The sequence below is a fragment of the Falco biarmicus genome, chromosome 9 (genome assembly GCF_023638135.1).
Source record: "Falco biarmicus isolate bFalBia1 chromosome 9, bFalBia1.pri, whole genome shotgun sequence".
Taxonomy (NCBI): Eukaryota; Metazoa; Chordata; class Aves; order Falconiformes; family Falconidae; genus Falco; species Falco biarmicus.
Window position 1 is genome coordinate 38,488,183 of NC_079296.1, and position 14,595 is coordinate 38,502,777.

The 14,595-nt window shown below is 37.0% G+C and overlaps 1 protein-coding gene across 2 annotated transcripts in view; it reads left to right on the forward strand.

Moving 5' to 3' along the window:
• The window catches only part of CTNNA3 (catenin alpha 3), a 500,767-nt gene that overhangs the window by 307,476 nt on the left and 178,696 nt on the right, over positions 1 to 14,595 (forward strand). For both annotated transcript variants that reach the window (XM_056352597.1, XM_056352598.1), the window contains one exon: positions 186 to 338. In XM_056352597.1, coding sequence (XP_056208572.1) covers positions 186 to 338 — 153 coding nt within the window. The remainder of the gene's footprint in view (positions 1 to 185; positions 339 to 14,595) is intronic.

Here is a 14,595-nt window from a genome sequence, read left to right on the forward strand (position 1 = left end):
CCTAAAATTAAACAGTGTAATAGATAAATTGCAGCTGTGGTAGGTTTCAGACACATAATCCTGCAAATAATGCAGGAATACAGTGTGTACACATTTATGTTATAAAATACTAATGGACAGTAATGAGAGTAGACTTTAATAAATAGTCTTATTAGCAGCTACTAATGTGATGCTTTCTTTTGCAGCTCCGTAAAGCCATTATAGATCACATCTCAGACTCCTTCTTAGATACCACTGTTCCACTCCTAGTTCTCATTGAAGCTGCTAAAAATGGAAGAGATAAAGAAATAAAGGAATATGCTGCTATATTTCGAGAACATACCAGCAGGCTTGTGGAGGTATGTTTGATGGAGTTGCACTTTTTTTGAATATATGGTATAACTGACTTGTCACTGCAGATTTCCTTTGCTGGCAGATATCATAAAACAATTAAGCCTGCCATTTCAGGGAAGAATAAATAAATGGCCTAGGGTAATAGTAAACATACTCACATTTTTTATATAATGGTATGCAGTAAGAGTGGATTTTGTGGTATCGGCATTTATGTAGTGTTTAATTGCATAGAAGTTAGCTGGTGGGGAATTCTAATTTAAGAAATTAGTGTAAGCCTTTCCACAAAGATACTCAGTGGGAACGGCATCAAACATGCTTCTAAGGAGTATTAGCTCAAAGTGTTCAGAATACTTCTACCTAAACTACGTGAGATGCCATATTAGTGGTAACTGTTTGCCAGCTTTCTCACTTTGACAGTTTATAGCCTGTGTAATTGTATGCTGAAGAGGAAATGGTGCTCTGAGACACAGTTTAGGGCGATGAACCCTCTAGCAGGCTGGAAGCATATTGACGTATATGCTGAATAAATTCACTTGCATACGTAGTAGAGTATTTATTTCTAAAGGATATACTTCTTTATTACTTATGAAGGATATTTCTTTGTCACTTAAAATTTTGCAAATAGAACCAAGGAGAGATTTTAGTTTGTTGGACAACCAGTCCTGCAAATGTGACTAAATATTCACTGACTTAACACTCACTCAAACTGGAGCTTTAAAAGCTGCTGGAATACTGAAGTAATGGATTTTGCAGGAGTATTATCTGAAGTGCCTGTAAGGAATGCGTTGTTAATTTTTGCAGGTTTTTTTAAGCTTTTAGTGCTTTTGTGTGCAGTAATACAAAAATGGGAAAAATCAATGAATTCACTCCGTGGCTGAAAGTTTACTTAGGAAAACTATTTGTCTCAGAATGAATTCATTAATCTCGGGTGATCTATAGATAATGAAAGACAAATAGGTGAACAGCTAAAGTGAAAGTAGGGTATTACATTTATGTTTCTCTTCATGGTCACGTAGTTACAGAATAACGGTAGTTACTCAATGACCTTAAAGGTCTTTTCCAACCTAAACAATTCTGTGATTCTATGATTATTCTCTGATTTACAAGACTGTATCATTTTGACTATGCAAAATCAAATGGGAGCTAAAACACAACCCCAAAGTTTTAAAAAGTTTTTCAGATTTTTAATACTGAAGCTAAACCAGTCTGAAGTGGCTTGACTTTTAGAAAGAATAGGTGATCTCTGAAGATCGGTAACTTTACTGAATTTGGAATTGAGTCCAGGTCAGCTGACATATCCAAATCATTATTCAGTTTAGAACATGTGAAATTCTATATTCATCTCCTTTCACAGGTTTGAATTTGTTCCCCAGATGTAAGGAGTAGCCTGCCCTCAGGGTAGGTTTGTGATTAAAAGGGCTGATGGCTGCACAGATACACTGCCTTAAAAAATCTAGAAGGACATGTACCAGCTGCCTGTGAACAGAGGACTGCCCAGAAGATTGCTATTCTTAGTGATGTAGGAATAACTATAGTAAAGTTTCACAATGCCAGCATGGTTACTACCTAGAAAGAAGAGGGGAACAAAATAAAGTCAAATATTCTTTTTCAGCACAGACTTGACTAGTCCATTTTGAGGTGTCCCTTCTGCAAAGTGATAAGCAGAAGACAATGATGCCCTCAAAACTTACAGAGATTGCCTTTGTTCACCTCACTGAATGATTAACTTCAGAACCTTCTGTTTTTACCTAAACTTATTACTTAAATGCTATTAAGCAGAGAAGTCTAAGAGGGCAAGTATGTGTATAGTTCATGAATTTAAATACTAGTGGAGATTCATTTATGCAGATTCTTCTGAGGACATCAGATATACTTATTTTACAAGCAAATTACTAAATCATGAACAAATCATGTGAGGGGATAAAAGCAAGAGTCTCATGACTATTCTATAAAAGGGGTTCTATTACATGGTAGACTAATCTTACTGTATGTGTAAATATACAGTGTGTGTATACATATTTATGCTGTGACTTTATATGCTGCCTACAGCGAAGAAAACATACTTTTAAAAATGTTTTAAGCAACTGGCTTTCAGAGAGGCTGTGCACAGTGCCACCTGCTATCGTTGGATTAGTTTTTCCAAATTGTGGCTTTATCGTATGCTGCTATTGAAAATTAACATAAAATAAAATTGAAGTTATCTTCTGGATATCTACTAGAACTGAAGTATCTTATTTAAAAGTTGCTTATATCGGTTTAATGCACTTACCAATATTTCTTAAGTGAGAGCTTGATTGATGTCCTTTTGATAAACTGTAATGCTAGATAATTGAGCAAATGAACTGGTAGTTGTACTTCATCTGTCAACTTCTAGACTATCAAATGTGAAACAAAACAAAAAAAATAAATATTAACAGCTAAGCAAGTGGCCACAAAGGGGCTTTGTACACATTAACAATTTATCTGATTTTTAAGAAAAACTCAGTCATTTCCAACAGCATCATCAAACAAAAAGAATTATGGTAGCTGTTTTGTGGAAGGTGTAATTCCAATTCAATTGATATAAATGTAATAGCATTTAAATACATTACAGCTGTAAATCTGAAGCGTATTTTGGGTTTTAGTGGCCTAAAACCTGTTAGGCTGAAAATATTTTTTTTTAAATTGGCAGTAGTAGAGCACTGCACTGTTGCTTCAAGTTGTCAAGGAACATAACAGACTTAAATTCTATTAGTCTTAGTTTTCACAAGCGTATGTGTTTCAGAAATACACACATACTTCAGAAACTGAAAAGTGGCAAATATGTATGGAGCTTGGTTTCCAACTGAACATAGGTAATGGATATTCCTCAGAACTCAGGTATAGCTAAAAGTACTACCAAAATCAGGGAGCCAGATTCTGCAAGGGCAAGACAGATATGAAGGAGATGAGTTGGCTTTGAATCCTTGCTACTTCAATTATACATTCATTGATCAAAGAATTTACTTTTTCTTGGTGAAACTTCTAATGTATAAATATCACCTGTCCTCTTTGGGACTGATGCCCAGCCTTTTGCCAGGGATATGTTTCATAATATGGTGTTGTCTGCAATCTGTAAGATTTTAAGTTGGATGACAGATTAATTCAAATCCAGCCCTGTACAGTACTTGCAGAGTTTATGAGAAAGTTGTCAGACATCTTTGTATTTTATTAGAAGGTTCTTAAACGACAGATATGATTTGCGTGTTTGCAGGAGAGTCCTCCCATTCATTCCTTTGTTATTTATTTCCTTCACTGTTGTAAAAGCCAACAAACAAATCCCCGTACAGCTTTCAGGTTATGAAATATAAATCTGGAAAGCTAGTCATGTGTGGTAGTGCAGAATTGGGCTTGATCTCTGAAACAGAGAATAACTTAAGTGTTGAAGTGCAAGATCATGGGTGGCATATATCTGGCTATGGAATACTAGCAGAGACAATAGTTGAATGTAAAATATTTCAAAATTAAACAACTAAGAAGAGATTGTTGCAAAAAATGGCATAGGACAGTAACGGTACTAGAGAAGGCTCGTAGGTGAGGTAGGTAAGACACCAGACAATTGTATTATAACTATGAAGGCAGATTTAGCATCCACATGTAGTTGTGACATCCAAGGAGTTGGATGGATTGTGGGCACCAAATGATACAGCAAAGGCCAGTGATGCAAACAAGACTGCCCAGATGGTTAAATACAAAATACCTTATTTATCAGAAGAAAAAAGTTTTTTGTTGGTTTTTTTTTTTTTTTCTCAGCTGCAAATAGCTTTTATGGAACACTGGATATATTGAAGCTGCCAGCAGGCTTTGAGATGTGAAAACCAGCTCAGATGCTGGCAGTCTCTAGTTTTTGTCTTGGAGAACAAAAGCTAAGAAAAAAGAAATTTACATTCTCACTGTCGTTGTGTCCATCCCCCCCCCCCCCCCCCCCCCCCCCGGCTTTTTTTTTCCCGAATGTAAAACACCCTAGGTGTGGATCTGAGCCCATTGTAAAACTTTTGACATCCATAACATCCCATGGTAAAGATTTCCACAGCTTGACTATGTGTTGTGTAGAGAAGTATCTGTGAAACCCCCACATGATCATTTCATTTGCTGACCCTGAATTCTTGTATCAGAAGAGAAAATGAACACCAGGCCCTGTTTTCCTTGTCAATTCCACTAGCAGACCTCTGTCATACCCTCCTTCAGTTGTCTGTTTTCTAAGTTGATTATTTCTGGTCTTTTAAACTTTTCTTTGTTTGGATGCCATGAAAAGATTACCTTGCTGCCTTCCCTGTACCTTTGCCAGCACCTTCCAGCTCATGAAGGTGGTAGGTCAGAACTGTGCATACTATTCATGCATGATAGTCAAGATATTTCATTATGTTCTTTTCCCACATCTATTTAATTCCTAACAGTTTTTCTTCTCAGTGGCTGCTAAACACTAAACTGCAGTTTTCACAGAAAGTTTGTATGGTTATCCCAAAATCTTATTCCTAACTAGTAGTAGTCTGCTGCAGTCCATTTTATATATGTATAATGCTGGATTTATTGTTTTTTTCAAAATTACTTTGCATCGCTCTAGATTGAATTTCATCTTTTGTGTTATCTTATAGTACCATGAGGTCCTTTTGCAAGTCTGCATCATTAGTTATTTACTCCTCTGAATAACTTGGTAAAAGATGCATTAAAAAATATATAAAAAGTTAATGCGGACACTGTGACCACAAGGAAATTTCTGGCTCATGGCTTTCTCCCAGTTTCCTGCTAGTTTGTTCCTGAGGTTGAAAAAAGTGATGCTAATCTGTCTGCATCAGCTGAGAATTACTGGTTACTCAACCACCCCGATTGTTGGAGGAGTTGTAGGATCTACATGCCTGTATCTTAGTACTGCATACAGAGTACAATTAATAGTCTAGCTCTTTCAGAATACTGCCGCTGCGCGCCCCCTCCCCCCCATCACTTGTTGTTTCACTGCTTTTTTCTTCTTTCAAAGTCGAAAAAGTCAGGTAGGTATTCTGGGATTTCATTGTGTTGGTGTTTTTTTAATTTAAAACCTTATTTACCCAGTTTAATCTTAACCCAAGATAAAGATTTCCCACAGAAGATTTATCTTGCTTATATTAAGTGCTTGTCTTTCCTTTGACTAAATGACTAGTTTAGTCTGGATGTCTAATTTCTAGATAGCTGAAGTGAGGTGAGATGAATTGTAACTTGATAGATGAGTGGTCATCTGTTTTGGGACATACGTTATGTTGCATTTTTTTGTGTTCTGTATGGCAGTTTTTAATCAGGTGTATCCTGTTTTTCAGGGCATATTTTTTTTAAACTGTCCTTGAAAGATCAAGGATGTTTGAATAATAGTTTGTGATATTGTTTTGTATGTAAATACAATTGACTGAGTCGGATATTATAAAAATGATCTCACAAAGGTTTCTCAAACTATGAATTTGATATGGAAATGAGAAGTACTACTTGAAATATCAAGAGAGGTGTTCTGTGGTTTCTATTTTAATGTGAAAATGAAAACTTCTCAAATAGAAGCAGTAGGTCTTGAGAAAGAACATACTTTTTTTTTCCTCTTTGAATATGAAATGTTAATTGAGCCAAGCTAAACTGCCCGCTACACTGACTCACTGCTCATATTGTAATTTAAGAAACAAACAGTGTCCTCGCAGGCCAGTGACCTTTGTGAATCAGCTTGAGGATTAATCTCTTTTACAAATATCTCTCTTCTGAATTAGCATTTGGAAGTTACGGTCTTTCCTTTGAAAATTGATTTGAGACATAACAATATAATACAGTTCAGAAGCATGTGAATAAATCCAGTGAAGTACAAAACATCAGTGAAATAGAAAGACTGAACACCACACCAGATCTGGGGTGATGATGTTTCCAAAGGTAGTAGCAACTACACGTAATATCTTCTTCCTTGTTTTCTTACATTCTCTCTCATGAATTTATGAACTGCTCTGTTCCCTTACCCTAGAGTCCTAGCTTCTGTTAAAAAAATGCATACGCTTGGGATGTTAGCCATACTTACCCTTACCAGGAATATTAGCTGGTGCTTTGTGGACAATGCTAATATTTGAAAGGCTCAAACAGTGGCAAAGTACTTGAGATATCCTAGTTAACATATTTGTACTATTAAAGCTGCACTATAATTGCACAAAACAGAATCTCTTTAGTTGTAAATGTGAATAGTATCTTCAGGTAGATGCAGGAAGTAAAATAGTCCTAGTTACATATGTTGTGGTTTAACCCCACATGGTAATTAAATGCCACGAGCCACTCACTCACACACCCACTCCCCCCTGACAGGTGGGGAGGAGAATTGGAAATGAATGTAAAACTTGAGAGTTGAGATAAGAACAATTTAATAATTGAAACAAAATAAAACCAAAAGAACAATAACAATGATAACAATAACAGTTATAGTGAAAAGGATGGAGAAGGGGAGAGGAATGAAATCCAGAGGAGAGGAAGAAAACAAGTGATGTACAATACAATGGCTCACTACCTGTTGACCGATGCCGAGCCAGTCCCAGAGCAACAATCCACAGCCCTGGCTAACTCCCTCCCCCCACCCAGTTTATATACTGAGCATGATGTCCTATGGTATGGAATACCCCTGTGGTTGGTTTGGGCCACCTGTCCTGGCTGTGTCCCCTCCCAATTTCCTGTGCCTTTCCAGCCTTCCCGCAGACAGGGGCTGAGAAACCAAAAAGTCCCTGACCAGCCTGTTCCCACACCAAATCCAAAACACAGCCCTGGAATAGCCACCAAGAAGAAAATTAACTCTATCCCAGCTGAAACCAGGGCAACATAGTGAAAATAAACCAAAACACATTAAAATGCCCACTTTGGTTAGTAAGTTGGATACTTCCCACATAGGAAAGGGGCACTCAGCAGCTCAAGTATTTTCATGAGTACCAAAGGTCATGTTAAACGTTCTTCAGGTGGAGGTTATTCTAAGCTACAGGGCCTTCTATTGCTCATATATTGCATCAAATATTCGTAAGTCTAACTATTGATTTTGTGACATTGAAAAACTGGGTTATATTGCAGAATGAAAAAAGCAACCAAATTTGGGTTGAGGTTCTGGCTGTACTCTGTGTCTTTATGAGCCTTGGCTAAAATAAATTCCCCAAAGATATGTTTCTGTTAGGGAATACTTGTTATTAATTGGAATTCCTTATTGTAATGCAGCAATTTTGATGACAATATTTCAAAAAATGAAGCTTAACTGCTTTGAGATTTCACACATTTAGGTTTTGCTTTGAAATTCCTTTTCATTTAAAATATTACAATTAAATTGCAAATCTAATTGAAATATTTGATTATATGGAAACATTTTTGAACAGTCTTCTAGGAAATTTCAAAATTAGCTCTGAATATAAATGCTCTTTAAAATTATGAAAATTGTTACTAAATAATAATGAAAAGCCTTAGGGGACTTGGTTGTACTTCATAATCCCTTGTGAGACGTGCCAGTTGTTAGTGAATATAATGTTCTAGCCTGGACTTCGTTTCTACCAAAGACACAACCAAAATCTGATATTGAGAGAACAAGTATGTAAAAGTGAACAGAAGACAGGTAAAAAGGAAGACTGAAATGTCACATCTACAAAAGGGGGAAAAAAGGGTCCTCTGTAACTAGAAATTTCTTGTTTGGGAAAGCTCACAGGCTGTTTTCCTGAGCTGATCTTTCAGAGAGATGTAATGCTTTCTGAGAGGAGTAGTGATAGGCTGGGTGAACTTGAGATTAAAAAAGGAATTCGATGGGAGCAGGGAAGAATCCTCTGATTATCTTTTCTTTTGGCACAGATGCAAATCTCCCACTGCAGTGTTTAAAGGTCAGCTGTACCAAGCAGAGGGTGAGAGATTTAATGGAAGTGGAGGCAATGATGAAGTGAACTTTGTGTTCTTCATCTCTTCTCTCAGTACATGAGTATATCACATTCTATGTAGTTTGATCTAATAACACTGACTTCAGTCTGCTACTCTGATACATAAACTTGAGGGTGTAGCCGACTGCCTAATTCTTGCCCTTGGGTTTTGCTGTTTTGACTGTATTCCAATATGACAATGCTGGCTTCTAGGAATTAGGATTTCTAAGGTTGAATCTGTCATGAACAATGGACAGTAACAGACAGCACATATATTTAAGTGCATCACTGTTGTAATATGTTGGTATAGAACAGCAAAGGCATGCAGGACATACAGAGTGTTTTTAAAAAAACAAATTTGCCAGTCAATATAAAGATTTCCAGTGCAGGAAATCCAGCACATCTATTAAAGGTGAATTCTCCGTAAGGAATCATTCTTCTAAAATGAAGTTAAAAGTTGTAAAGGAGAAAAAATCTTGTGTCATAAAAATATACATACAGAAATAAATTGTTTTGTCACTTTCTAGTTGAACAAGGTACAAGATGCATAGGAACAAACTATACAGATACTGACAGAATCTTAATTTACTAAGAAATATTTGGGTCTCTAGATTTGGGAAAACAGATGAGAGGTAAATTGCGGAAGGAGATAGAAAGGGAGAATGAATCTGTCATGTGGATCAATGATGGAGCCTGGAAAAAAAGAGATAAATGAATTTAGCTAACTCAAAATCAGTCACCATTAAACTCAGTTAAGAACGCCAGGGTTTATTTTAATGAACTCATTCTATTTAGAAAACCATTAATTGGTGCAATTTCTATAAAGAAAATGAGGTTTGAGATATATGTAGATATAAAAATTATTTTTCATTCAATGCTATTACAAATACAGTGCAATTTTGGCAAACAATATTGAAGAATTTACATATGGTAGAAATGTTTTCAGGGTTAAACATATTAATCAAAATGTTTGCAAAACCCATTGAGTGAAAACAATAGTATTTGGTAACCACAGTGAATCTGTGACAGTAACTTCAGAAACATATAATACAAGGAAACTTCCTTTCTCTCAAGCAAAACACAGGGCTAATGGCTCTTGAAATAAAGCTTCCTATAACTGCCTCTTTTGGAAAACAGCTCTGCTAAAAGTCAGTTTCAACATGGAATCTGCAACTTAATTGGATAAGTTGTTTTTCATTTTCTGTATAAACAGTAAATATTTCTCTCTGAATACAATGGGAAAATTCTTACTACTTCAATCTGTTTTATTGACATATAGATAAAAGATGATAGTTCTTATTTGCCGCTTTGTCTGATTTTGTATGTAATTTGCGACATCTTTCCATGTCAAATTTATATATACTGACCCAGAAAATTGGGTTCTGAGAGCAATTTACCATAGCTTTGACAGGTGCAGGCAAAAAAAACTCTAAAAAAAACGTATCTTACTCTTTTGCTTTCCTGGTTCTGGTCTACAACAACCAACCATTAAGCAGCCTGTGATGACTTATTATTTTAACCTCTGAACATCCAATACATAGGGACTACGTTCCTTCACCTTACTTTTTCTTTTTCTGTGTGAAGGATTATGGGAAGAAAACTACCTGAATTCTGAAAAAACAATATAAAAAGACTGGATTTGCCATCGAAAGTAGCATTACATAGTTTCCTGGCAAATAGCAACTTAATCTAAAACGGAATTTAACAATCCATTGAATCTTGCTTCACATATTAAAGTACTGCATATACAAAGTCTTGTGAACTGGAAGATTCTGATTACTTTCTACCACCTTCAAAGACAATAGGGAATTGAGTGTTCTTAGCACTGCACCCGTTTCTATGGGTTTTCATCCCAGACTGGTAAATGTTAAATAAAAATAACATTTTAATGCTTCGTTACTAGTTCTTTACTATTGATTTTACTGAGCTATTGAAAAACAAACCCACTTCTGACAGTGGCAGAACCCCACAACTGCATGGGTAGAGGTCAAACTAATAGATTACTAGAAATCTTTATTAACTTTCAGGATGTCAAAAGAGAGTAGAATCTTAGGAGATCCATTCTTTTTAGGAGCACAATCAGAAGACAAGAAACATGAATTCTGTTATGTAGAAGTTCTGAGTTTGACAGTTCAATTCTAAGGAATTTCATGCCCAGATGTAAGATCCAAGTCTAGGGCTTGTCATGTTTTTGCTGGCACTTTTGTTGTTACTGTTCTTCTTTAACCCATAATATACTTCCAATGGTATCATGAAATATATATGACATGATGTATCACATCTGTGTCACAATAGCAATTAAAGACTCTTAAGTTGAAGACTGTATCATCATCCCTACCTTTGCATTAACTGTTTAACTCCTGTTAGTTAGGTACGTTTACCCACACAGCAGTTGTCATAGGATGCAGGATCCTGTTGTACAATGCAGTCTGCAGACACAGAATTTAGATGTGATTTTCTGCTTGAAGCAGTTAGTGCATAGAGATATGCATGCAGAATATTGGTCAGCATTTTGGGAATAAAATGTACCTGTTACCAAACTCAGAGGATGTTTTTGTAAATAAGATGAGCACTTTTAAGCATGATCAATATTTGTGAATGGGAAGTGGATTTTCATTACATTACCATACTAATTTCTAGAATCAGTGTATCCTTGGCAAATTAACTCTCCTCTCATCACACACTTTTTTTTTAAACTCTTATTAAGCTAGTTTACATAATGCTTTGGGTTTTGGTTTTTTTTGAGTGGAAAACTACCTTCTGTTTGCTAATTTCTATGCGTCTTCAGTTTTTGTGATTTAGAATTCCCATTCAGCACTAACCTGTTTTTGTTTGACTTTTTCACTTTGAAGAGAGACGAGTGTGCAACCAGGGTTTAGTTAATGGCACATCCATGAGATCTGGGCAGTGGAGGTTCCTTTCTTGTAGGTTCTTCATTGCTGCAGTTGAGTTAAATCCAAAGATCCATTTTAGCGATCCAGCACTCTGATTTCGCTAATTTTAGCAAATCTGTGATTAGATAGGTCTGTAGTGAGCAATACCACTCTAACTACAAAACCAAAAAACAGACTTTGTCATTTTACTTACAGATATTTTTTTCCTGCAGCTTTTTAAAAATCAATTTTTAAATGATGTGCCTGAAACACAAATTTGGGTTTAATGGCATTAAGAGTTAGTCCTAAACCCCTGCTTTCCCATTTCAGCAGGAATTCATTTCTGTGCTGAAGGCTCGGAGTCCTTCAGCAAACTGACCTGCTCGTCAAGATGATGTGACAGCTGTCAATAAACAGCATAGACAGCCTTACGGATTACAGCTTAAAACTCCTCTGTTGTCAGGTGGTGCTCTGGTTGGTTGGTTGGTTGCAGATAGCACGCAGAAGGGAAGCCTAAAGATGGTCATGGCATTTGGAGTGTGTGCGTGTGGAATTATTTCTGAAATGAAAGGCAACAGAGGAAAAATGCACAAATGCTTTAAATGCAAAAACTCTTTAATTTCTCACAGAAGAAGCCTGGCAACAGTAATTGAGAGATGGCAGGCAGATAGGAAGAGGCCTTTAAAGACAGGTAACTTGTTCTTGATGTATTGGAGCTGGTACATGAATGCTTAAATGGAGAGCTAATGTGGTCAAAATAGTGAATTAAGAAAATGGATTCAATAAAATTAGCTTAAAGTCAAGCATGTACTTCTAAGTGTGTGTAAACTTTACGACTTTGAACCTTGCTATTTTGGGCCTCACAAAAGTTCCAGCATCTTGCAATGAGTCTTGAATTCATAATGTGGGATTTTTTTCACCTTTATGTAATTAATCAAATAGGGCCCAACTTTCCTATTACTAATTGAGCTTCAGGTGATAAATGATGACATTTTCATTAAACCTCTTAATCACAGCCTTTATTGCAGAAGTGTGAAGCAAGGGAACAAAAGATAAACAACCCAAAGATTTATCAGACTTTCTATGTCTGAGGGGCGTATTTCAACAGCTAGAAATGTCAGCCACGTAGTATGGTGAAGCAGGGTATACTACAAGTTATGGGAGCTTCAAAAGGAAAATTGTCTTCGTTCAACATGGGTTTCTCATCATAACAGACCCAGTTTAACATTTTTGCTGTCAGTGTAAAAACAGCTGACACAAATGAAGTAACAGCGACTTTTTTTCTTTTATTACTGCAGGAACCAGATTTAGAAGTTCCTCAGAATATTAGATCTTGTGATTCCATTTTATGTCCTCAAAAGTCTCATAGTTTTGATAGTACTGATCTGTAATGAGCCAGTCACCTATAACAGAATAATTCTGAAGGTGCTAAAAAAGGCATGTCATCAAAATGTTAACATCAGTTTACTAAAGCTTGTGCTTCTTAAATACTAAATATCTCTGTCAGTGTGTGTACTTATTAGGGTTTGTTGTTGGGTTTTTTTGTGGTTTTTTTTTTTTTTTCTCCTTGGAGCGTAGTTGCTGTAATATCTGGTGAAGGAGGAGGTTTATTCCTGTTGGTGGAGGTGCTGAATATTCATTGTTCTACGTGACTCTCTATGCAAATTGTCATAAGTGCATCTTTGGAGGCTGTTGTCCTTCTATCAGATTATCTGCACCCTATTGGGTCAAACTGGCCAATGGGATCTCAAGTTCTTGAGGACAGAGAGACATATCTTATATGTATAGTGTGTGTGTATACGTGTATGCATAAAGAATAGGTTTACATTAATTTCACCTCTTTTGGAAACAGGATTTCTAGCCTAAAACGTGAGGCTTTGTTGTAAGTTGTTATGCCACAGTCTAAGAGAATTTTAGAAGCATATTTCTGACAGGGAGGTGATTAAAGACAGCCAACATCGTTTCACAAAGGGGAAATTGCGCCTGACTAATCTGGTGGCCTTCTACGATGGAGTGTCTGTGTTGGTGAATAAGGGAAGAGCAACAGATGCCATCTGTCTTGATTTCTGTGAGGTCTTTGACACTGTTCCATACAACATTCTTGTTGCTAAATTGGGAGAGATAAGAGTTTGATGGCTAAGGAACTGGCTGGATGGCTGCATCCAGAGAGTTGCAGTCAATGGCTTAGTGTCCAAATGGAAATCAGTAACAAGTGGTGTCCTTCAGAGGTTTGTACTGTTCAGTGTGGTCATTAATGACATTGACAGTGGGATTGAAGACACCCATAGGAAGTCTGTGGATGACACCAGGCTGGTGCAGTTGATATGCTTGAGGGAAGGGACGCCATCCAGAGGGACCTTGATAGGCTTGAGGTGTGGGCCCATGTGAAAATCATGAAGTTCAGCAAGGCCAAGGGCAAGATCCTACACTTGAGTTGGGGAAATCACCACTGCCAGTACAGACTGGACGATGAACTGATGGAGAGCAATCAGTTTTCCTCTGGAAAAGGACTTGGGGATACTGGTAGATGAAAAATTAGATATGACCCAGCAATGTGTGCTTGCAGCCCAGAAAGCAAACCACATCCTGGGCTGCATCAAAAGTGTGACCAGCAGGTCAAGGGAGATGATTCTCCCCCTTTACTCTGCTTTTGTGAGACCTCACCTGGAGTCCTGCATTCAGCTCTGGGACCCCCAGCATAAGGACACAGGCTTGTTGGAGTGAGTCCAGAGGAGGCCACAAAGGTGATCAGGGGGCTGTTGCATCTCTCCTGCTAAGACAGGCTGGGAGACTTGGGGTTGTTCAGCCTGGAGAAGAGAAGGCTCTGCAGAGACCTTACAGCAGCCTTTCAGTATGTAAAGGGGGCTTATGAAAAAGATGGAGGTTTAATTTTTTATTTTTTTTTATGAGGGTCTGTAGTGATAGGACAAGGGGTAACGGTTTTAAATAGAAAGAGGCTAGATTCAGACTAGATGTAAGGAAGAAATTCTTTACAACAATGATGATGGTGAGAGACTGGAACAGGTTGCCCAGTGAAGTTCTGGATGCCCATTCCCTAAGTGTTCAGGGCCAGACTGGATGCAGCTTTGAGCAACTTGGTCTAGTGGAAGGTGTTTCTGCCCATGGCATGGCAGTTGGAACTAGATGATTGCTTCCAACCCAAAGCGTCCTATGATTTTAAGAGTATTTTGTAGAGGATCAAGCAACATGTATATTTGCTGAATTTAATTACCTCTCTAGGAATATTTCCAGCTACTTTACCACTGCCAAATGGCTTTTGAACTAATGTTCTTTTATCCCCACTGCCAGGGTGATGGTTTTTACAACACTACTTAATAATATGAATTCTTGAATAGATTGAAATAACTGAGAAACGTTCTTGTTCTGAATTGCAATTTTTGCACAATGCTTAGAGAAACTATCTTACTATCTTGTATTTAATGCAAGAGAACAAAAAGTAGGACAAATCCTTTCATAATACAGACTTAACAGCATAAATAAAA